Here is a 22,340-nt window from a genome sequence, read left to right as displayed (position 1 = left end):
ATTTCAATACGCCATAAATATCAAGGATATTTGGGTGAAAGAATCAGAGTTAAAAGAGGTATTAGAGGTTATCCAAATCAGCAGTTTCCAATATTTTCTCCACAGGCCCCTTTAAGTATATCCACCTGCACTCAACCCAAGGCCTGGCTTTCAAATAGTTTCTACACCTAACTTTGTCTTTTCACAAAGCAGCTTTCAATTTTATTAACCAAAAATCAAAGCTAACAATCAGATTTTCTGACAAACATAAGCTGCTCAGTGCTAAGACCTCTGAATTTATATAATTATTGATCAAAACCCAAGACAAAACAAAATCTCAACATTTTGTTAGCCTATACGATCCCATATTGGATAACTACAAGCTTAGCGGTTTTAATGGAAGTTGATGGTAGATTCTGATTGTGAATTTCCATGTCCCTTCCCAGGCTTCAAGCTACTGACTACAGCCAAACTCTTCCAAGTTTAGAGAGGTGAAAGCCCAAGAAATCCTAGAGCTCTCAATACTGCTGATGATCCTTCTTTTCTGCAATGTTTCTTCACAGGACCTTAATAAGTGTCTTCTTATCTTGTTCTCATCTTGGAATGCACAAAGAGAATTTAAGGAGTCCATGAACTTGGATGGAAAAAAAGTACATCTTAGCTTTCACTAGTCGTAAAGAAACTTAGCAATGCCTTTAATTCTGAATAAAGGCAACTAACCACAGCAGTGATTTCATCACCAGTAGGAATCACAGATGCTTTTCTATCACAGTACAATTGTTGCAAATTTCTCAAAAAATCATTTACCCTCATCACCACTTCGATATTATGGCAGTTAATGGATCTACCACCTGCTTTTGTTATTAAGTAGATTAATAAAGAAGGATATATTTCACTATACAATCACTTGGTATTTTAGTATTTTGAGAAATATATTTCAATTGGGGGGCTTCTATATGTTTTGTTTTATGCAAGTAAATACAATTTTTAAGGAAGAAGTCCATAGGTTTCAACAGATGGACGAAAGGATCCACGACACACAAAAAAAGCTGCTTTGAAAGCAAAATTCACTCAAATGCATCTCGGTGTAGCCTGCAATAACAAGATGGGGTAATAAAAAGTAAGTGCTTCTTTGAGTAAATCGTGCAATCTAACACAGTTAGAGGGAAAAACAGGAATCAATTTCAGATCTCCCAAACTCTCATGTATTCCGATGCTTTCATAGAGAAGGTCAGGAGCCTGAGCTTCGGAGACAGACATGTGTGGTTTCAAATCTGATTCATCATTTAATGGCCAATGACCTCAGGCAAGTTACTTAACCTCACAGAACCTGTTTCCATGTTTATAATAACTGCCTTATTGGATTGAGAGGATGAACTGCAATGAAATATGTAAAGAGCTTACTATGATATTTTGCACATAATTTAATTATTAAGAAGATATAATAGGGACTTCCCTGGTGGTGCAGCAGTTAAGAACCCGCCTGCCAATGCAGGGGACATGGGTTCAATCCTGATCCATGAAGATCCCACATGCCGCGGAGCAATTAAGCCCATGTGCCACAGCTACTGAGCCTGCACTCTAGAGCCTGTGAGCCACAACTACTGAACCCGCCTGCCACAGCTACAGAAGCCCACGCACGTAAAGCCCGTGCTCCACAACAAGAGAAGCCACTGCACACCACAAGGAAGAGTAGCCCCCTCTCACTGCAACTAGAGAAAGCCCATGTGCAGCAACAAAAACCCAACACAACCAAAAATTTTTAAAAAATTTTAAAATACAAGATATAATAATCTACTTCACGCCTAAATATCTTTATGGAGTTTTTCAAAATACTATTTATATCCCACATAGCTTTACCATTCTCTAAAACTTTACTGTAAAACATACTTTACATACTTTACAGTATGATGCCACTCTCCACATAACCCTCAAAATCAGGGCCTACTTTCTTCTCAAAAGAACTCATGGCCCCAGAAGATCTGAAGGTAACAGCTAGTGCACCGTGGCCCTGACTCTAGTTTCCATCTTCAGACTACTAATAAGTCCATCTTTGAGCCCCACATTAAGTCACACTACTTCCTCCTGCCTACTCCCTCCTGATCATCATCCTGGGCTATCATTATCCATGCTGAAGACACATGCAAAACTCTGCAGTAACAGCTTTGAAGTCTCCATCATTCTAACAACCTGACATTTCCTCCATGAATCCATATGATTCACCATTTGCATGCCATTCCACTAACAGAGCACCTGACAGATTAGACAGAAAATTAAAGTGTATGAAGCTGAATTGGATTTCATGCTCGTAACAACCCTATGAGATCAGGAATTACTCTCCTCTTCATAAATGAGCAAGCCCAGGTTCAGACAAGGCACGACTTGCCGCCTGTAACACTGCCAGAGAGTAAAAAAATTGAAGAATAAACTCAAGGACTCCCACTAGTCAATGATCCATCATACTTGATTTTTCTTCCCTTTATTAACAGAAATATTTAGCCCATTTTCTCCATTTCTTATTCCCCTGGAGAATTAAATATACAACTTCTAAATATTTCCCTTTTTAATGCATTATTCAGGTATTATGTTCATAATGATCATGATTCATTCAGATCTTGAGTTAAGTACACAATAGGCGAGCTGGAAATGACTTGAGGTAGAAATACTGGACTGCCTAGAAAAGAAAGAAGCATGCTGGCAAAAGCAAGAATCCAAGCAAAAGAAGAAAGAACCCAAGCTACGACAGCCGGATCAAAAGAGGAACAATTAAAAGGGAGACTGTAATGTATTTTGAACTTTGTGGAAGAAAACAGGGTACCCATGTTGGAAGCCACATTCTCCTTGATGTAGCTCAAAATGATCAATGTGATTAGAGCAGAGCCAATAAGATGTCTAGATTCAGACATGAACCCCTGCCAGTGGGGAACTGTGTCTCAATTGATCACACAGCACCAAGCCAAACCCTTAAATTTGAAATGTGAGTTGGGAGGGTAACTTCAATATAAACACTGATTTTACGGATACGATTTCAACAGTACACATTTTCCTATTACTCCCATAAAGTATTTCACTGATATCTAAATACCTCCAAGCCTTACATAATGTAAGTGCTTGGACACGTTCACATATCACCATATCTTTGGCTCAGAGCAACATCAATTCACCACTTGCATATTGAAAAAACTACAGAATTACCACAGGCCTAGAACTGCTGCCAACAAATTTACTGCCTCTGTGCTATTTGTAAATTGATTGTTTCTTCTTTGGCTTATGGCAAGTAGAGAATTGCATATAAATGCATCTATATTACATATCTACTCATAAAATTTAACATTAGGATTGAACTTGCCCCAAACTCAGAATATTGTGATACCCTTTAAACAAAGTATTACAATACATGTTTGATTTAATGTGTCTCTTCTAGCTTAATGTTTTTTAATTGATTTCACTAGCTCCAGGTCAAAACCTTTCTACCTAAATGTCTGCTTTCACAGGAACTGTTTATTACCTGGCTTATGAATTAAGAATTTTTAATAGGCCCTTATTGAAAATCAAATGAACAGGTTATTTGGTGTTGCTTTTAAGCAGAACAGGTGGCTACTGGCTAAAATGTATTCTACTTATCAGGCCTCCCAAGTTCATTTCACATGCAAACATAATTAGTTATCGTTCAAATTAACTATTGAAAATAATACCAAAGGCAGCATTTTCCACTCGGTAAGGATTAATCTATCTATTATTTTCAATTTGCAAACCAACCTTCGAGGTACAAATTTTGAAAAGCCAGGTACGCCTGCTTTGTAAATCTTACACTTCTAGCCTCACAAGTTAACAAGACTCCTGAAAAGTTTAAGAATCAGATATAATCCTGCAGTAGGCAGTCCTGGTCCTGACACCGATTTTTCTACCTGAGGACAACCACATCCGAACCGCAACCATTTGACAAGCGGAGACTCAACAGAACGTGTAAAATGGCAATCCAGTTCAAAGCAGAAACATACGGCCTTTTTCCTTGCCAATAAGAAAAAAAAACAGCACATTATTGAACACATTTTATCAAGGGTGCCCCTTGGGGAGCCCAGAGAATGAAAAAGCATCAAGACGAGGCTGTCAACAACCAAGCAGTGACGCACTCTGTAGGTGCCAAAAGCTCAATCACAGAAAATCAGGACCAGTGGGCCGACCCTGTGAGAACTAGATACCAGAAGAATATCAAACAGCTGCTTAGGGCTGAGCTAAAGCCAGGCCCAGACCCCGACCCGGGGTGGGGTGGCGGGGGGGGGAGGTCAAGCAAAACACTCGGAGAGCAGGTTGAATCAAAGCCTGAAACAATGTAACAAAGCAGCAGACAGCTGGGCAACAACTGCTGGGAAACGGCAGGCTTGCGGCTCCAGAGGCAGGGGAGCCAGGTTCACAAACAGCTCCGGCAGCGTTCCCTAGGCGGCTGCTCTGAGATGAAAGCAGCGGGCGCTTCCTTGAGGCCCAACGGGACTGCCAGGCTGCACAGCTCACAAAGACATATTGTTGCCTGAAAACCCACTGCTCACGAACTCACTCAGGATCCAGGGACGAGTTAGGACAAAACCCATAAACGACTGCAGCCCATGTGGCATCCATGCCATCTAGTCACTTACTGCTATTCTAGACAAACAGGCCGCGGTTTGCCAAGTTCTACCAAAAGTCACCAGTGAGGACTCACTATAGTGTCATCCAAGAGAAAGGGAAGTCAGTAACATTTCACATCTGTAAGACTGACCTTGAGTTTTAACTCCTAACAAGTGTATCTTTTAGACCTGTGTTTCCCACCAAATGTCAGGGAACCCCTGAGAGGGCCCAGGGACCAGTAAGATCGTCCCCTGCTCTCAGGGACCAGTAAGATCATTGCTGGAAGAGTTTTAAAGGCATGTGTTTCCATTTAGATCAGAGGGTGGCAAACTTTTTGGTTAAGGGCCAGACAGTAAATGTTTCAGGCTTTGCGAACCCCAAGGTCCCTGTTGGAACTACTCAACTCTGCCATTGTAGAGAGAAAGCAGTCAGAGACAACAAGTACACAAATGGGTGTAGCTGTTTAAAAAACAGGCTACAGGGTACACTGGCCCACAGGCTGTAGTGCCTACTCCCAATTTAGATGATAGTCCAGAATACACACACACACACACACACACACACACACACACACACCCGTATGAATGAATGTTCTACCTCATATGTGTGACCACCTCATAACTAAGTAAGGCCACATGACTTCTGACATTGCATTTATGATCGAGTTGGCACCAAAGAGTACTACTCAAATGGTTAAGGGTACTAACAGACTGGAAGTGGACATCACGGGTTCCATGGACATCTGTGGTCTCCCCCTCTTCGCAGAATCCCTTTTCCTTCCTTCTAATGAACGCCCTCTTTCCTATACTGCATATGGCATGGGCTAGGCAAACCTGCTTCCTCTTCACTCCGATGCCAGAACAGAGTACATTTCATGGATGAGCTTGTAACCTGAGTCAGGATAACTAAGATCCCCTCTGGAGCATTCTGGGAGAGCTAAGGAAGAGATCTTAGGCTGCCACTGGCCACAATGCCCACCAAGATGGCCATACCAAGAGATGGAGAAAGAAACGAAGTCTTCAGGCCTCATCAGGGCTCTTAGGTTCAGACAAGCAAGAGGTTCTACCTTTCCTGAACTGGGCTTTGGGCACTTGAAACCTTATTATCAAAATAAAACATGCTAGCAAAAATAAAGGGTGATGACAATGTTTTAGCAGCAATTCAAAGCAGCAGTCCAGACATGCCAAACTCCAAAACACCCACAGCATCTCCATGCTGTGACATCTCACTGCTTCTTCTTACTCACTGAGGAAAAAAAGCACATCCCTCCACCATCTTTCACCCCAAACTGATCTACATGTCTGCTTCCTTTTACACCCACTTGCTCCAGACAGAAACCTGAGAATAGTCCCTCTCCTACAACCCTCCACATTCAGCTTGTTACCAAGTAACATCAACTTTTCTTCACCTTTTCCTTTCTATTTCACCCCAATTTTTTTCACCTCTGTTTCTACCTTATTTTAGCCCTCATCGCGAACAGAAATACAAATCCTCCAATATAATCCTATAATGGACCCCTTTCTGGTCTCTCTGCTTTGGATTTCACCCTTCTTCAGACAGTTCTCCAAATTTTATCAGGGAACACAAGACCCTCGGTGATCTGGCTCTCACCTACCTTGCCAATTCAACTCTTTTCCCTCCCGCTCCCTATCCTCTACTCTAGCTTTATGCCCTGCTCTTTGGACACCATGCCTTTCTCTTTCTGCACATTTTTTCCCCCAAATAATCCTCCCTCTCCCTCATTTTATTAAGCTATTTCTTATTTGTTCTTCAGGAATCAGTTCTCACAAGTGCCTCCCTCATCCTCCCTCCCAGTCTGGGTCAAGTGCCCCTCTTACGTACTCACAATCATAAGCATGTCTCCTTGTTAGGGAAACTGTCTGTTTACTTGGTCTCCCCACCAGACTCTAAGATCCTTGAGATTATGGACCACATCTTCTTCAGGGTCAGTGCCCCCCATATTAAACATGGTTCCTGACACAGCTAAGCATTTACAAATGCTTGCTAAAGGAACACAGGAATGACAGGAGCTGAAAGCATCCCACACTGATGCTTTCTTGGGAGATAACACACTTCTAGATAAGAATGACTTAACACTTTTAAATCAAAGGCGAATGTCTATTTGAGTGGATTTCCTGAATTTAAAATAAACCACATCAAATCTTTCTCCCAAACTTTGAATAGAATTATCATCTTTTTATACTGTAATCTGCAGAAATCAGTTTACTTAAATGGTCAACATACCCTTACCTTTTCTTTCTCTCCATCACTTCTAGTAACAACAGCTGTTTCTGGTCTCTGAGGTAAGTGACCAGAATACACAAAACAATTTACAATGTTATTACTAAGTATCCTTAAATCTTTCGGTTGGTATGTGTATGAGGAAATTATCTCTTTACCAGTTTTGCTGCTTTCTTAATTTCTATTCATCTCCTTTTTTCTAAAATCAATGCTGATAGAAGTTAGCAGGAACTGATATGATTTTTCTTGGGAAAAAAAATCCTTAAAATAAAATTAATCTCCTTTAAAGTGAAGGAAAACTGATAATATTTCACAAAAGAAATCACTCATTAGCTTCCATTTACTCAAGATTATGACAGAGAATACCATTCTGGTTTTCAATAAAGTTATAGCTACAGTGTTACTTTGGCCACTTTCTACCAATTTCAGTTGATTCTGGTAAACTCTTTCTGAACCCACAAATAGCCTGCAGACATACACAAAAGATCTTCTTCAAATGCAGTAGGTAAGCTGCATGCAAAGCATTTACTCTATTTTTATAGAGATTCCCAGTGATGCTCAAAGAAAAAACATTCTGGCTAAGTTCTGGTTTGTGTTTAAGTTTTTATTCCGGTTTAGAGAAAACTTTAAAGTAAATAACGTTCTTGTCATATCTTAGGTTTTACAGGAAATCTTTCATCTTCATTTTCAACCAGTTTTCATAAATAATGATGACATAAAAAGAAATAAAAGTGAAAATCTAAACTTAAGATTATTCTTAGTATTGAAAACAATATTAACTTTTAAATATCATATATGGTCTACCTTAAATCTACAAGGTTTGCATATATGAATAGGTTTTACAGGAAATCTTTCATCTTCATTTTCAACCAGTTTTCATAAATAATGATGACATAAAAAGAAATAAAAGTGAAAATCTAAACTTAAGATTATTCTTAGTATTGAAAACAATATTAACTTTTAAATATCATATATGGTCTACCTTAAATCTACAAGGTTTGCATATATGAATAAAGTGTCCATTTTAACATTAAATTTGCTAATTCTCTCAGGCTTTAGTTTGAAAAATAAACCCAACCCCCTCCCCAAAATCATAAATTCGCAGAATGCAAATTCTAAGTATACAAAGATGAACACCTGGGTATTTATTATGATAACTGCCTTTTAAAAAAAATACAAACAAGCTGCTATTTTATAACACACACCCCAAATTCAGCATGCAATCAAAATCTACACAGAATTTTTTGAAGCACCAAAGACCTACTTTCCACAAATACAACTGAATTCAGAGGATTTCCATTCTAACAAACTGTCTTGATTTAACCTCAAGAAGCTGTCAATCAGTTGCTGCTCTGGTTCCAATCCACAGAGGTACCAATCAAAATGACCCATCTTCCATTGCAGTGCCTCTGTTTTCCCCTCACGAAGAAAGGTCATCCCGATTTCTCTAGAATGATCCCTCCTCTATACCATAAAAGGAAAGCACTGTATCATAAACAAGAAAGGGGCAAAATACTCTTCAAGTCAACTCCTCTCAATTTCACCAAAGTTCATTTATAGGGATGTCAAACTTAACCTTCTCCTTCATAGTAGATAACCCTTCCTTTCCAGCCAACTCCTCACCCTGGAGAAATCCAGCTGTTGGTCTTTTCTTTAGTCTTAAAAATCAGCTGCTGAGGCATGTTTAATAAGGTCCTGAATTACTGGTTTTTGTACTCATTTAAATTAATCCCAGAGAGTTGAGAGCCATCGTACAGAAACCATTTGTCGTTTCCCTTTAATAAATTAAAACAGTATGATGGATTTTTTGTTTAACCCATCAGTAACAGAATCTGGTTTATTAAAATACGGGGTGAATTTCCACCTGAACATTCTAAAAATGTTCCAAGGAACAGATGTGCACTAGAGAAAACTAGGCTGCTACCCAATAAGAACCAAAAGTGCTCTCCTTTTTTGGAGCTTGCCACTTGCTGTTAGAATTTAGTTATCAATAGGAACAGAGTAATAAATATTCCAACCAATAAGAAGGTAACACATGAGAAATAAAATGATGATCATGGCTGAGGTAAAAACATCTTTGGTTGATACTGTTTGGTGTATTAATGCCTCATTTTCATTTTCACTGTAAAACATTAGATCCCTAGTTGATCTGGTATGTGTAGCAAAATGCCCAATGTTTTACTGAAAACGTTATCAATTGCCTCCAAATGGCCAATTTCATATATATTTCTTAGGCAAATGAGCCCAAACCCTAAACTCTATAACTGTGACCTGCTTTAAGCTGGAAGGACCCTGGAAGATCATTAGAGCATCACCCTGACTTTAAAGAGGAAACCATGTTATCAATACAGTAAACTTCAACATGCTAAGCTTACCTGGACTTTGAGGGGGAAAGCATTTTCTTTTTTTGTGGGGGGGGGGGGGAGTGGGGGAGAAAGCCAGAAATGTTAGTGTCAAATGGTAAGTAAACATGTGAAAGATCTGTTTTAATCAAGAAAGAGATCAATATTCCTAAATGCAGAACTACCTATAAATAATGTGAGTTGTAGGTCCTGGTGAGAGAGCAAGTTAGAGAGTAAAAAGCTTCCCAGAAAAGGCTTCAAAGAACAGAGCTTTTCTATACAATTTACTCACTGTAAAACAAGATATATAAAAAGTATTCCTGGGATTTGGGCTAACTGTCTATTCAACATTATTTATTGCAACATAACTGAAACAACTCCATATCTTCATTAAGATTTTTTCTTATTAATAAGGAATAACTTAATAGTAAGATCTGTCCTTAAACAATGATTTTCCTTAAAAATCTAAGCCACATATCAGAGAGTGAAACAATTCTTATATGATGCTAAGAAATCATAATTTTGCCTACACTCCTACCCACAGTAAGTATTATCTAATCTAAAGAAGAAAGTCACTTGAAGTGAAGAAGATGGGAGATTCTGAGTTCTGGTTTTCGCATGTACTTTTTTTTTAATTGGTTGTTCAATTAATTTTTTTTTATGTTTTAATTTTATTGGAGTGTAGTTGACTTACAGTGTTGTGTTAGTTTCAGGTATACAGCAAAGTGATTCAGTTATACAGTTAATCAAGTATATACCACAAACATTTTATTGGCAAAATTTGTATGTGTGTATGCACACATATGTGTGTATATAAAATGGTTAAATTTCAACATCATTTCTCCAAACCTATAACCCAAGATGAAAATTAAAATTATAAATTAGTAATTATTTAATATAATTCACCAAACTTTTCAGTGACACTAAATCTATCTGCAATACCAAGTTAAATATTATTGGAAATAAGTTTAAATTTTGAATATTGGCTTTAAAGAAAATTCCCTAAGTGCTCTATAATATTTTTAGATGTTATTATATAATGATTTTTAAATATCAGCTATAAAGTTAATGAATAATTTCTTGATCAAGAGAAATACTTAATAAGTATCCCAGACACCACTGTACCAGGCATTTTATAAAACTTATTAAATTCTCCCAAGAACTCTAGGTATTACTATCCTCATTCTATAGAACAGGAACAGAAGCTAAAAGAGTTTTAGTAACACAATCAAAATTACACAATTAGCAAGTAACAGTTCTGGGATTAGATCCCTAACTTATTTGGTTCCAAATCTCTTGTGGTCTTTTTACTTTTTGCCACCTTGTTGCTGGGAAAGGTCTAAAAGAAAAAAACATTTTCTAATTAGTTACAAAAATGTATCACCAGGTTTAGATATTAGATGTCACCATCTAATACATGTGCTAAGCACACTTACTACAGATTTTCAGTACACCACTGATTAACACAAACACTTCAATGCAGAAAAACTTCAGCTTATCTGACATCTATCTTTCCTAATCACTGGGCTGCCAGAACTGCTCTAAATCTGAACATACTCCCTAAAGAAAAGGGGTTTCATTGAAGAGAGAGATCATGAGTACCCAGTAACAATATACCCTGCCAAGCAGAACCAGAGTACCAAAGATTATTCACACCCGATGCACTGCAATTGGTCCTTTTACCCTGCAGAAGGAAAGAAGTGCTCAGATTGGCCAGAATATCTATTCAAAATAAGCACAGAGACCAGAAACAAAGGGAAAGCAGCAGAAAAGAAATACAGGAAAGCAAAACCTGCTTCTACGGTGAGACCAGGGACAGCTGACCAAAAGGGTGGACAGAGATTAGAAGCAGAGATGGGGCAGGCAATAGAAGCTGAGACAACAGGAGCTCAACCACTGACTCCGAGTGAGCCAGGACATGGAGTAGAACACAGCTCTGTTCTCAGAGGAGAAGGGAGTGAGATGCTAATGTACGGGGATAACTGAGTCATTCATCCTCTGGTCCAACACCGTCCACATCTGATTGTAACATCATGCAGCTTTTTAAACACACAGAAAACACTCATCAGACTATTCCATTCGGCCCTCACTCTGTGGTTGGCAGTTGTTACCATCATTTGCACTTCCTGACCCATTACAAGACCAAGTTTTAGAGGCTTAGTAGCTCAAGTACTAGTTAATAAAGTGTTATTTCCGAGAGTAAAGACCTCTCCTCTTTTATCTTAGCCCAGTGTTCTTTCACAATATTGCCTGTAGTACAGAGTACAGTGTTTTTAAAAGAAAGAAATAATTATAACTTATTTTAGAATAAGTTCTTTAAAAAGATTTCTACTAAGTAAGAATGTAAAACTTCACATATATATGGTATATTCACCTATTCAGAAATCCACCAAAGTGCCCAAAGGCTGAGGTATAGTGTACCAGGTTAAAAAAATCAAAGGGGCCCAAGCATTTCTAATACTATGTAGATATACCTTTACCCAGTAGCATCACCGTGCCTGAATATCATTAATAAATCTTTATCTTTTCTACTCTCAGCTGCCTAATGCCTATATTTTGCCACCTGCCTGACGTCTATAATCTTCATTCAGTGTAAGCCAAGTTTCCTTACAAGGGATTGTTCAACAAAAGTACAAACTCATCAAGGCACTGACTATAGACTCAGTTTAGGCATCAGCATCTATTCAAGCCATAAGCCTAAGGCAACCGCCTATCAGTTTATTTGTAAAACTCAGAATCCAACATCTGTCTCCATAGTAACTACAAAGAAGATGATATTGTAATACAAGTTGGTGACAGCTATTTCAATAGAGATCATCTCCTAGATTTTAGCAGGCTCTCTACCTTATCAAAATGTACACAGTATCTTAAACTCTTAAGATCAATTTAAAGATGTCACGATTGGGGCTTCCCTGGTGGCGCAGTGGTTGAGAGTCCGCCTGCCGATGCAGGGGGCGCGGGTTCGTGCCCCGGTCCGGGAGGATCCCACGTGCCGCGGAGCGGCTGGGCCTGTGAGCCATGGCCGCTGAGCCTGTGCGTCCGGAGCCTGTGCTCCGCGATGGGAGAGGCCACGACAGTGAGAGGCCCACGTACCACAAAAAAAAAAAAAAAAAAAAAAAAAAAAACAATAAAGATGTCACGATTGAACAAATATAAAACAAAACAGAGACATTAAATAAAATGGCTAAACTCATACCCTTCTGAGATATAAAAGATTATCCTAAATCTTTTTTAATACAGGAATTTAGGCAGTTTTTTCCGAATATCTGTAAAACACACTGAACTAATGTGTACACTGCATGAACCAGCCGCATCTATCACACCTGGGAATGACAGAAATGCAGACTCTTAGACCCACTCCAGGCAGAATCTGCATTTTAACAAGCCCGGGTGATGTGCAGGTAGACTGAAGTTTGGGAAGAGCTGATCTAGAAATATATACACATATACATAGATGGAAAGAGATCCAACAAGAAGCCCAGCTCAAAAATGTCCTTTTAGGAGAGGTATCAAAATATCCGTCTGATTCAAAGAAACTGAGAATTTGAACTGCATTTTAAAAGATTTTCTAAAAGGTAACCATCCATATCAAACGATGAGGTAGGGTGTAGAGGTGGGGGGTTATGAGAGAGGACCAGGTCTAAAGCCCCCTGACCTACCACAGGCATCCTCAGTATCATATCAGGCCTGAATTTAAAAGTAGCTACTAAATACTCTCTCACAGAAATGGTTTACTTTATGTTAATGACATACAAGAGGTTTTAAAACAGTGAAACTTCATTTTCTGTTCAACATGGAATGAAAGCCAAAAACACCACTGTTTCTAAAAGAAAAAATACAAAGACTCTTAAAAATATAGAGGTGGAGGAAACCAAAAGAGATCATTTCAATAGGATATTTTAAATAGAAGGCTAGATGTCTGTGGCAAACTACAGTTGGTAATTTCAGGCTGGACTCTGGTGTCTTTATAATACATTTTTGTTCAAATCTCAAATTCATTTTCTTTGGTCAAGTCAGTACATATCCCTATAAGAGTGGGTTAAATTGTAAAACCTTATTTCTTTAATATAAATTCAGTGACACAACTCAGCTCCATTTTTTCTTCTTTCAATAGAATAACAAGAATAACCTTCCTATTTTAAATATGGTTTATCAAATGAATTCAGGTATACTAGTTTTTCACATCAGTTAGAAGTAATTTCCTCCCACTAAAGGGCCTATTTCTGCAAATAAAAATGTCTTTTTGCCTGATTAAACTTCTTCATCATCGGAGAACTTTTCTTCTGCAAACTTGTAGTTGGAAAATTTACCATTAGAAGCTTGCTTTGTCAAAATGAGCTCTTTTCAATTTCTTTGGGAGAGCAGTCCTGTAGTTAATTATTTGGAGGAGGAGAGAAACATCCTATTCTAAAAGTACACCTGACAAACTATTCGGACCCAAGTATTCTACCTTCAGACATCTTTTACAGCCCAAAGCAGCAGTCTCAGTATTTATAATACCTTTAAAAACCTGAAGATAGGAGGGCAGAGGTACACAAAAGATAGTTTATAAAACAATGTTGTCCCAGGGGAACAACACAGCTGCCAGCCTTATGCCCCTTTTCCCAAATGGCTCTGTAATGACAATATACAATTGTTTCCTAGTTAAACCATAATCAAAAGACTATAGTGAACTTGCTTTTTTTTTTAACTTGATGCTCCTGAGGAATAATCACACATTTATTATAATAAATTCCACAGAAATACAGAGTAGTCATCAAAGACAAAGGGAAAGACACATTTTATTTGGACACAGTACCTACCACATAGCTGCTATTCCAAGGGCACCGATGTGTGTTTCATTTGACAAATCATGTAATTTAGTCAGTCTCCTTGACAATAACTATATGCTGTGCCACACTTCAGACCCTGCCTCACCCTGATATCACAAAATGCCCCAGCAAAGAAATCAAGAAGCAAAAGCTTACACCAATTTATCATAAGCAAACAGCATCTCCTCTGCCATGTACTAAGGTACTTTTAAAACAAATACAGTAGCACTGCCCTCAAGCAATGTGGCATGTTTACAGCCTTGGAATAAGTAAATGTACATATAATATCACTTATTTCCATGATAAAATGGAATCTAAAGGTGGAGTTAGGGTTTTGAATTCTAATCTCTTTCCCAAATTAATTTTTTAGACATCAGCAAGTCAAAATCTCTCTCCATCTCATCTTTAAAACAATCATTTCTAGTTACTCAAATTAACTGTATCTTATGAAGTGCCCTTAAATAAAATAAATTACTTTAAAAACAAAACAGAAACTTTTAATGTAGAATCTTGAAAACAAATCATTTCAGTGTTCCCGCCTTCTTCAAATTTCTCCTGAATAGATAGGCTTACTCAATTCTTTCCTACTTACCTGTAAAGAAAAAAGCTCACAGTTGAACCCAAAATTATAATTCCCAGAAGTTTCTAAAAGACTGAAACGAACATCTATAACTTTTATTCTAAGAAACCTTGAGTACCAGAGAAACTGACAAATGTAACTGAAAAACTAAACTGTCAGAGTGGAGGAAAAGAGATCAATAGAAATTTGATAGTGCTGCATCTTGTTAGAATTAACTGCCTAGAAAATACAACCAAAATAATCTCTGAGGCAAAAGTCTTCAATTCCTATGACCAGTCAAGGCAAATCTAGTTAACTCAAAGAGTTCAGCCACTGCAGACCTCCAAGGAAAACAACTGACCTGAACAATTAGGAAGGAGCCATTTGGGAAAGGTATTCTAAAGCCTCCACAGATGTGAATAAAGTGCCAATGAGCACCAGATCAAGAAAAAGTCCAGTTCAAACCGTCAACCATGGATCCTCAGCAGAGATGCTCTGGGAAAGAAGCCAACAGAATCCCAATAAAAGTTTAAAAATATGAGTATCAATCAAAATAAACATGAGTCAATGCAAGTGAAATTCTGCTAAAGGACAAGTTATCAGCATTTTTTATGTCTATCATCAGATTCCCAGATTCAAACACTATATAGTACCTGGTAAAGTACAGGCAGGAAAAGACAGACAGGGACGCTTACTGACAACGGAGAACAGCTGCTGTTTGTATTATGCACCATATATAAGGGAAGCCCATGTCTAGTGGTGTTCATAATTAGTGAATTAATGAATGTAGTCCTTTATTCCTCAAAAGCACATACAGGGCTTCCCTGGTGGCGCAGTGGTTGAGAGTCCGCCTGCCGATGCAGGGGACACGGGTTCGTGCCCTGGTCTGGGAGGATCCCACATGCCACAGAGCGGCTGGGCCCGTGAGCCATGGCCACTGAGCCTGTGCGTCCGGAGCCTGTGCTCCGCAAAGGGATAGGCCACAGCAGTGAGAGGCCCGCATACAGCAAAAAAAAAAAAAAAAAAAAAAAAAAAAAGCACATACAAATCAATCTTCAAAGAAACCACCTAGCGTTGTGCATAATTACACCTGTAATGATTCAAAATATTATGCCTTTTTCATCCCATGAAAAATAGGATGAAGCTCCTGGTGATAGGCCTCCACTTTTTTCAGCTAGGCTCTTAATGAGGACAGCTATTCATAGAGGGAATGTTGTTACATTCAGCAACCCACTTGTCCTTTCTATCAAGGCTGCCACACTTGTCACTTTTGTGAAGCCATTAAAGGAAGGACCCAAAGCTCATGTAAGACTTAGCTTGCAAGAGAGGACCAAAAAATTTAAGAGACGAATGTTACTGAGTTGAAAGCATGTTGGGTGAGAATAATGAAGTTATAAGAAAGTAGGTTTGTCAGCCACAGATTTATCGGAGCGCCTTAAGGGTAAACTTTGTCCTTTCCTAATATTATGAAGGTGCCTGTTTTAGAGAAAACATACCCTTCGCCTATGATAAACAGCTGCACCATCAAGGGCATTTTAAACAAGTGCTTTTAGCGCGCTGAACAGCAACAAAGAGATTAGGAAGACAAACTGCTCTTAACTCATGTTGGAATCCAAAAGGTTGTAGCTATTTCAGAACTATAGCAGTAGGGAATTCAGTGTTACCGTATGGACACGTTAGCTCGGAAAAACTAAGTGCAGATGATGAGATGATGTAAACTAATAATGTGCAATAAATGCAGCCCCTCCGCCAAATATAGTGTATTTATAAATGAGAAAAACTAAGAGACAGATGGCTGGCAAGCAATTTCCCCTATGGCATTTGCACATGTCCGTTCAGTGCTTGTATCTGGGTCATTTGCTAGGATAAACCCCATGTGACAAGCTCGTTGGAGGTAAGGCAAAGTGGTCCATACCGGCTTCACCAAATTTTAATTTTAATTTACTGTTAAGAGATGTACTTATTCAAACAGCAAAATGAACCTTTTCCACATAGATTTGATTAAACAATCAAACTAGCTAGAAAATAAAATGTCACATAAAATATTTCATAAACTATGAACTGTACCCACTGGTCTTTTTTTTAGTACATTATCAACTGGGAAGGAAATGAGAGTAAAATAACACTCTTGTACACATTACCTTCTTCCAATAGAGATCTGAAGAGACAACCTTGGATGCAAAGCAAACTTCTCCCTTATTTACTTTGATTTTATAGTAATTCTTTCTAAACATGCTTTTACTAAATACCAGACATGCCTTCAGTGGTTAAACATACTAGAATTTTAAGGTAACAAACCCCGATTGGTCCAAGGCAAGTTTATTAGAGAGAACTTTTCAGAGAGACGTTAGAGGGACTGATCATTTCACAAGCTATTCTTATACCAGGTCAAAACCAAACTGATAATAACACTAAAAGACCAAGTAGAAAGTATAGTTGAATATCTTCAGGGGACAAAAAAAAAAAGGTTTTTTAAAAAGCTTGTCAATATACCTTAAATCCTCCATTCCTTCATTTTAAATACTGTTAACCAAACTCTTTATAACATTAAGGAAAAAAAAACCTTAACAAGTGTTTCTATAAAACTGAGATTTACATTTACACCTAAATGAATAACTAAACTAGGGATGTGCTACTGAAAGTTTGGAGTAGGTTTGATTTCAAGAGTAGAAATTCCTGCTGTGGAGTTGCTTCTCCAAGTTTCACAAAATTACTGCACACCCATAACTAAGGAACCTAAAGGTAATGGTAATGATCATGGGTGAGTTTAACAGTTGTAGAATGGGCAATAAGGAAAAAAATTTTCAAAGCAGCCACAAACGCATTTCCCACTTTCAAAAACTCAAATTGTCTTTTTTCTTTTTTTTTTTAACTAATGCATTATTTTACTCAGATGAGACTAAAAAGATGTATTCGGTGCATTATGTTCTTACTTATCTATCACAAAGGGCATGCCGTCAATTAGATGATATGTGCCAAATGAAATCACACTACGAAACAGCAGTTATAGTTTACTTTTGTTGCTTTGAAGTAAACTGACTCTTCTTTTAGCGCTATCTCTGTGCAGAACATAGCAGGACTTCTAAAGAGGATGCAGGGAAAGTGATGCAATGTTATCCTCAACAAATATGTAAGAAAGCAGAGAATTCGGGGTCAGCAAATTTTTCCCACTGACCTAACATCAAATTTCTCCAGAAAGGGAGACCGTCCTTCACGAAGTCACACGCAGCATGACTTCAACTTTGGCAAAGACTGCATATTTATAATTCCAATTTTACTCTAACCACAATTTAAGATTCAGTACAGTCTTTACTAGATTGAAGGCAAGGGGAGAGAGGAAGAAGCTGAAATTGTATATGCTTTTTCATCAGATATGATGAATTCTACTCTTCTACTGTTTGTTTCATCACATCAGAGCCATAGTCTTACATTTAGCACAGAAACACTGGTAAAATATTCAATTTTACCATAGGGAAATTGATTTTGCTAGAAGAAGGTTTCAGATTACCACTTAATCTCAACCAAGCTACATCAAACACTGAATATAATTACATATATAGTTTATAAAGTAAACCTGAGCACTACATTTAAAAGAAATGATAACTTGGAGAAGTACCACATCAATAATGTTTAAGCTGAAGCAATAGAAAGCCCTCCTACAGTAAATGCCAGATTCTTCAGCTAAAATGCGAAGTCTTGCTTTAGTTAAGCAAGTCGAGCTAAGAGCCACCTCCCTTCCTTGAGCTGCCCTTTCACTCCCAGCACTGCCCTCTCCTTGCAGAACCATATTTCACAAAAGTTCCTGGGGTGGGGGGGCGAGGGGTGAAAGGGAGTGGGTGGTGTTGCGGCAGAAGCCACAGATGTAGTTTAAACAAAGTGTTACACTTGAGTCTTTGTAGTATGAAATGGAGTGGTGGAAATAAACACATTATCATCATTCTACAGTTTCCACTTGACTCCCCAGCTTTTTTCCCTGCTTCTCACACAAGCGAGTTAGAGCAGTGAGACAGAAACCTTGGCACTGAATCACCTGAACATTCTATGCAGACACCAAATACGTGCCATGCTCCTATTAGTACACATTTCATAATCTCTAGGATTCATAAAAACCAAGTGTGGCACTTGTAAGATTTCATACTCTCAAGAGTACGTGATTGCATATGCAGTTCTGCTACCAAGAAAATTAGAGTAAAATATAGTTTTCAAATTGTAACTAAGTATAATATATATTTACAGGTCTTCAACATCATAATGGTATATATTGTCTATATGTCATACATTGGGCATGCTATCAATTAGACGATACGGGCAAATCATCACATTAAATTCATCTCTGCAGCTAGGTATAACTCAGGAATTTTGACGCTCCATTCAATCTATAGCAGGTAAAGAACTTATAACAATTGCCAATTACCAAAGCACAACTAATTTATCATCACACTCACACCATTCTGCCGCGTTACAACACCAACACTTCTGGCTGATGATTAAAGAACACAAAATAAGCATTAAGTCTACATATGTACATGCAAATGTAGTTTAGTTACAGCCTTAATCTTTATTAGGATAGTTTCTTCTGACATGTACTTTTGAAAGAACTGGACAGCAATAAAGAATAGCCACACCATGCTCTTTGCTTGATTTAGCACAGTGTTCTACAATACTTACAGTATTACAGTAAGTTACTTTTTTATATAAGTCCTAAATTATTGCTTTAAATGCTTACTCTTCAAACTGTCCCCAACAGTGCCAGTAACTGCCCAGATTCTTCCTTGAGCTCGCTTTAGTGAAAAGTCACCCAACTTTGGAAGCAAGAGCTTTATCTGCCAATATTCTAGAAATAGCAGGTGCAGAGTAACACAAAATTGGAGGGTACAGAAGCAGCTCACCTCACTCTTACACACAGACCATTTACTTCTCGAAGCACGTAGCAAAACTGCTGAAATGTGTACACTGCTTAAAAGTTGAGGAAAAGTTTATGTGTAAAAGTGGCTTCCTATCAACTAGTCTCTGATAGACACTACATAAACTGCATTAAGAAGGGTTTGCTGGATGTTCTTGTACCTATTATCAGGGGATTTCATAACAGACATGTTGGTGTGAACCAAGATTTGCTGACTGAAGGCATACATCCATTAACATGCTTTTAGCTGGAGGGTGGGCACACAAGAGGATACAGAATATGGCTAAGCACCACCAGGAGAAAATTCTGCCTTCCTCTCCCCTAACTATCAACCACTTTGCTTAAGTTCACTCACTGCCTCGCCCTGACCCTGAGGATCCATTCACTTTCCATAACCCAGAGAGGCTGCTGAAAAGCTGTCAAAGTAAATCTGTGCTCACTTTTTGGATGGTTTAATTTCAATGGAGCATGAAACACCCCAGGACGGTTAATAAGTTTAGCCAGGCGTGCTGTTCTCCCCAATATATTTTAATTATGCATCTGTTTTAATTGTAATCAGATTAAGTCACCGGAAAGGCACAAATTGGAATTTTCCCTAATGGCTATTAGAGCTTTTCATCAGTTTTGAAACACTAACAACGTTTAAAAAATAGGTAGAGACACGAGCACAACTGTCACATTTCCCAGAAATCGATGCAGTTTCTCTGACAACACAGTTCAGGTCTCATTAGCCACCCAAACTAACCCAAACGCAGAAGACAACTTCAGTCTCTAGGGGCGTCTTCTTCCCCATTTAGCACAAAAGAATCGCTAACGTCTAATGTAAAACTCCCAAACAGAAAGGTAAACCCAGGCTTTTATACTAAAGTGCTACCCCATCGATCGGCGAGGGAGGCGGGGGAAGGGAAGAGATGAGCAGCATTATCCTGGCTCAAAGTAAAGTACACCATACGTCAAAAGGGAAAGTTGAAACAGAGTGCGATTTCTCCACTATTTTGGCAACTGTCAAACGTGTGTTTTAACCTCGGGAAATAAAAGTGTCCCATCAATAAAAGGAAACATTACAGGGAAGATCTATTAGGGGACGGGGAGCAGCTTCCTTGCAGTCCAGACGTAAAATCGCTCAATGTGCTTTTGTTGCACCATGGAATACCTAAGATTATTTTTTAATACGCTCATTAAAGAGTTTCCCAAATTGCTGTGATTTCCGCAAAGAAACTTAAGCGTCTGCCAACAGCCTAGAAGCAAGGGAGAGGAACCTGCTGCAAACTAGGAACCCAAACTCCCTCAGCCCGCCCAGTGCGCCCGCGTCCCCGGCGTTTGCTTTAGGTGTTGATGTTTACGCGTCTCCTAAACCTTCAGGTACTGGACCCCAAGACGCACTTCGAACCTTAAAGCAGGAAGCTTCAGAGCTACCGCGGAGTCCCCAAGCAGCCCGCCACCCCTTCCTCTCACCCCCTTACCTGTCATCGTAGCAGAAATCCGCACTCAGGGTGTTGAGATACAAAGCGAGCCCTAGAGCGCTGCTCACCAACTCTGCAATCATCTCTCCACCGCCTTCCCTCCGGCTCGGCTACCAGCGCGAGGGCAACAGCGGCAACAAAAAACAGAAGCATCAATCCCCACCTTCCGCCGCTTTCTCCTCCCAGCTTCACTTTTCCCTCGCTTCCCCACCCTCCCTTCCTCCCTCGGGTCCTTCCAATCCACCGTTCTCCTCCTCCTCGCGCCCGTCTCCACAGCTCCTGCGTCCTCCCCCGGTGCGGGTTCACACCGCGCTCCCCATGCCCTGCGCCGACGAGCGACGAGCGGCGAGCGGCGTTCGGGCTCCGCGCCCCCCGGCGGATGCACAGGGCTAGTCCTTCGCGCGGCTCGCGCCCCCACCCTAACCCATGGCAGTGCAGGGCGCCCTAGGTGAGGAGTGGGACTCGGAGGAGGTGGAAGAGTGCGGGGTGGGGACAGAGGGACCGGACCGAGCCGGGCTCGGAGACCAGCTGGAGGAAGAGAGAGAGAGAAGGGCGGGTGGGAGGGACAAGGCGAACCGCCTCCCCTCGCCGCCTCCCGGTCGCACCGCTCCGGTGCCGCTCGGGCGGTCTCCGGCCGCCACAGCGGCTGCAGCTCATTCACTCTTTATTAGCTCCCCTCCCGGCCCCAGCCCCTTCTCCAATGAAGTGAGAAGCCGTGGCTGGAGACTCTAGAAGCTCCCGCGTGGGGTTCTCGAAGCTGTCCCCCGCGCCTGCGTGGCCAACCCTCCACCGGGTTTGCCCAGCCCCTTTCTCCACCCAGATCCGCCCCTAAGGTGCCGCCCACGCTACCGCCTGGGCTGAAGGCTCCTCCTACTCTCTCCCCCGGCCGGTGGCTCCTCCTCCCCACCTCCCGCCAACCCCTTGTTTCTTTCACCTTCGATTTCACTCTGGGAAGCCCAGGGTACCCAGGGGCGACGGCTGGAAGACAGCCCAAAGAGGTAGCTGGAGTGAGCCCTGGGCGGGGCAGCTAGAGGAGGAACGAGACCGAGGAGGACGCAGTCGCTCGCTCCGCTGTTGCCTGGCGGCGCCTAGCACCGACTGGATCTCAACCCCAGCGCTGCGTGTGCCAAGCGCTGCCAGGCGTAGGTCCGGTCAGCTGGAGAGACTTCTGGGGACTGGGAGAGGAAGAACAGGTTTGGCGAGTGCTGCAGACTTGGTTGCCACAAAAACACACGCGACCTGTCACACACCCTCACTGTGCGTGAACCGAAACGGTGCGGGGGGCGTGGGGGGAGTGGGAGGGCTTGAGGGGTGTTTTAGGAGGGAGAGATTTCAGCTCCGAGCCGACCGTTGTCCCGAATGTCAATGGAGAGACGTGTGGGGAGGGAAATATTCCCGCAGTCAGGTTAAAAGGAAAGGACCCCCGAAGAGGAAAGA

At 40.3% G+C, this 22,340-nt stretch overlaps 1 protein-coding gene across 4 annotated transcripts in view; it reads right to left on the bottom strand.

Moving 5' to 3' along the window:
- The window catches only part of TMTC2 (transmembrane O-mannosyltransferase targeting cadherins 2), an 804,716-nt gene extending 782,661 nt beyond the window's left edge, over window positions 1-22,055 (bottom strand). The window contains exons 1-2 of one of the 4 annotated variants that reach the window (XM_059080819.2): window positions 21,838-22,055; window positions 20,904-21,013 (exon numbers count right to left, since the gene is read on the bottom strand). In XM_059080819.2, coding sequence (XP_058936802.1) covers window positions 20,904-20,986 — 83 coding nt within the window. In that variant the 5' untranslated portion in view covers window positions 20,987-21,013; window positions 21,838-22,055. Of the gene's footprint in view, window positions 1-20,903; window positions 21,678-21,837 lie in introns of those variants that run through there. The other 3 variants (XM_067009831.1, XR_010835847.1, XM_067009832.1) reach the window with 3 other exon arrangements.
- Window positions 22,056-22,340: the final 285 nt, after the last annotated feature.

The sequence above is a fragment of the Kogia breviceps genome, chromosome 12, assembly GCF_026419965.1.
Source record: "Kogia breviceps isolate mKogBre1 chromosome 12, mKogBre1 haplotype 1, whole genome shotgun sequence".
Taxonomy (NCBI): Eukaryota; Metazoa; Chordata; class Mammalia; order Artiodactyla; family Physeteridae; genus Kogia; species Kogia breviceps.
Note: the sequence above shows the minus strand (reverse complement) of the source record. Positions and strands in the feature narration are given on the sequence as shown.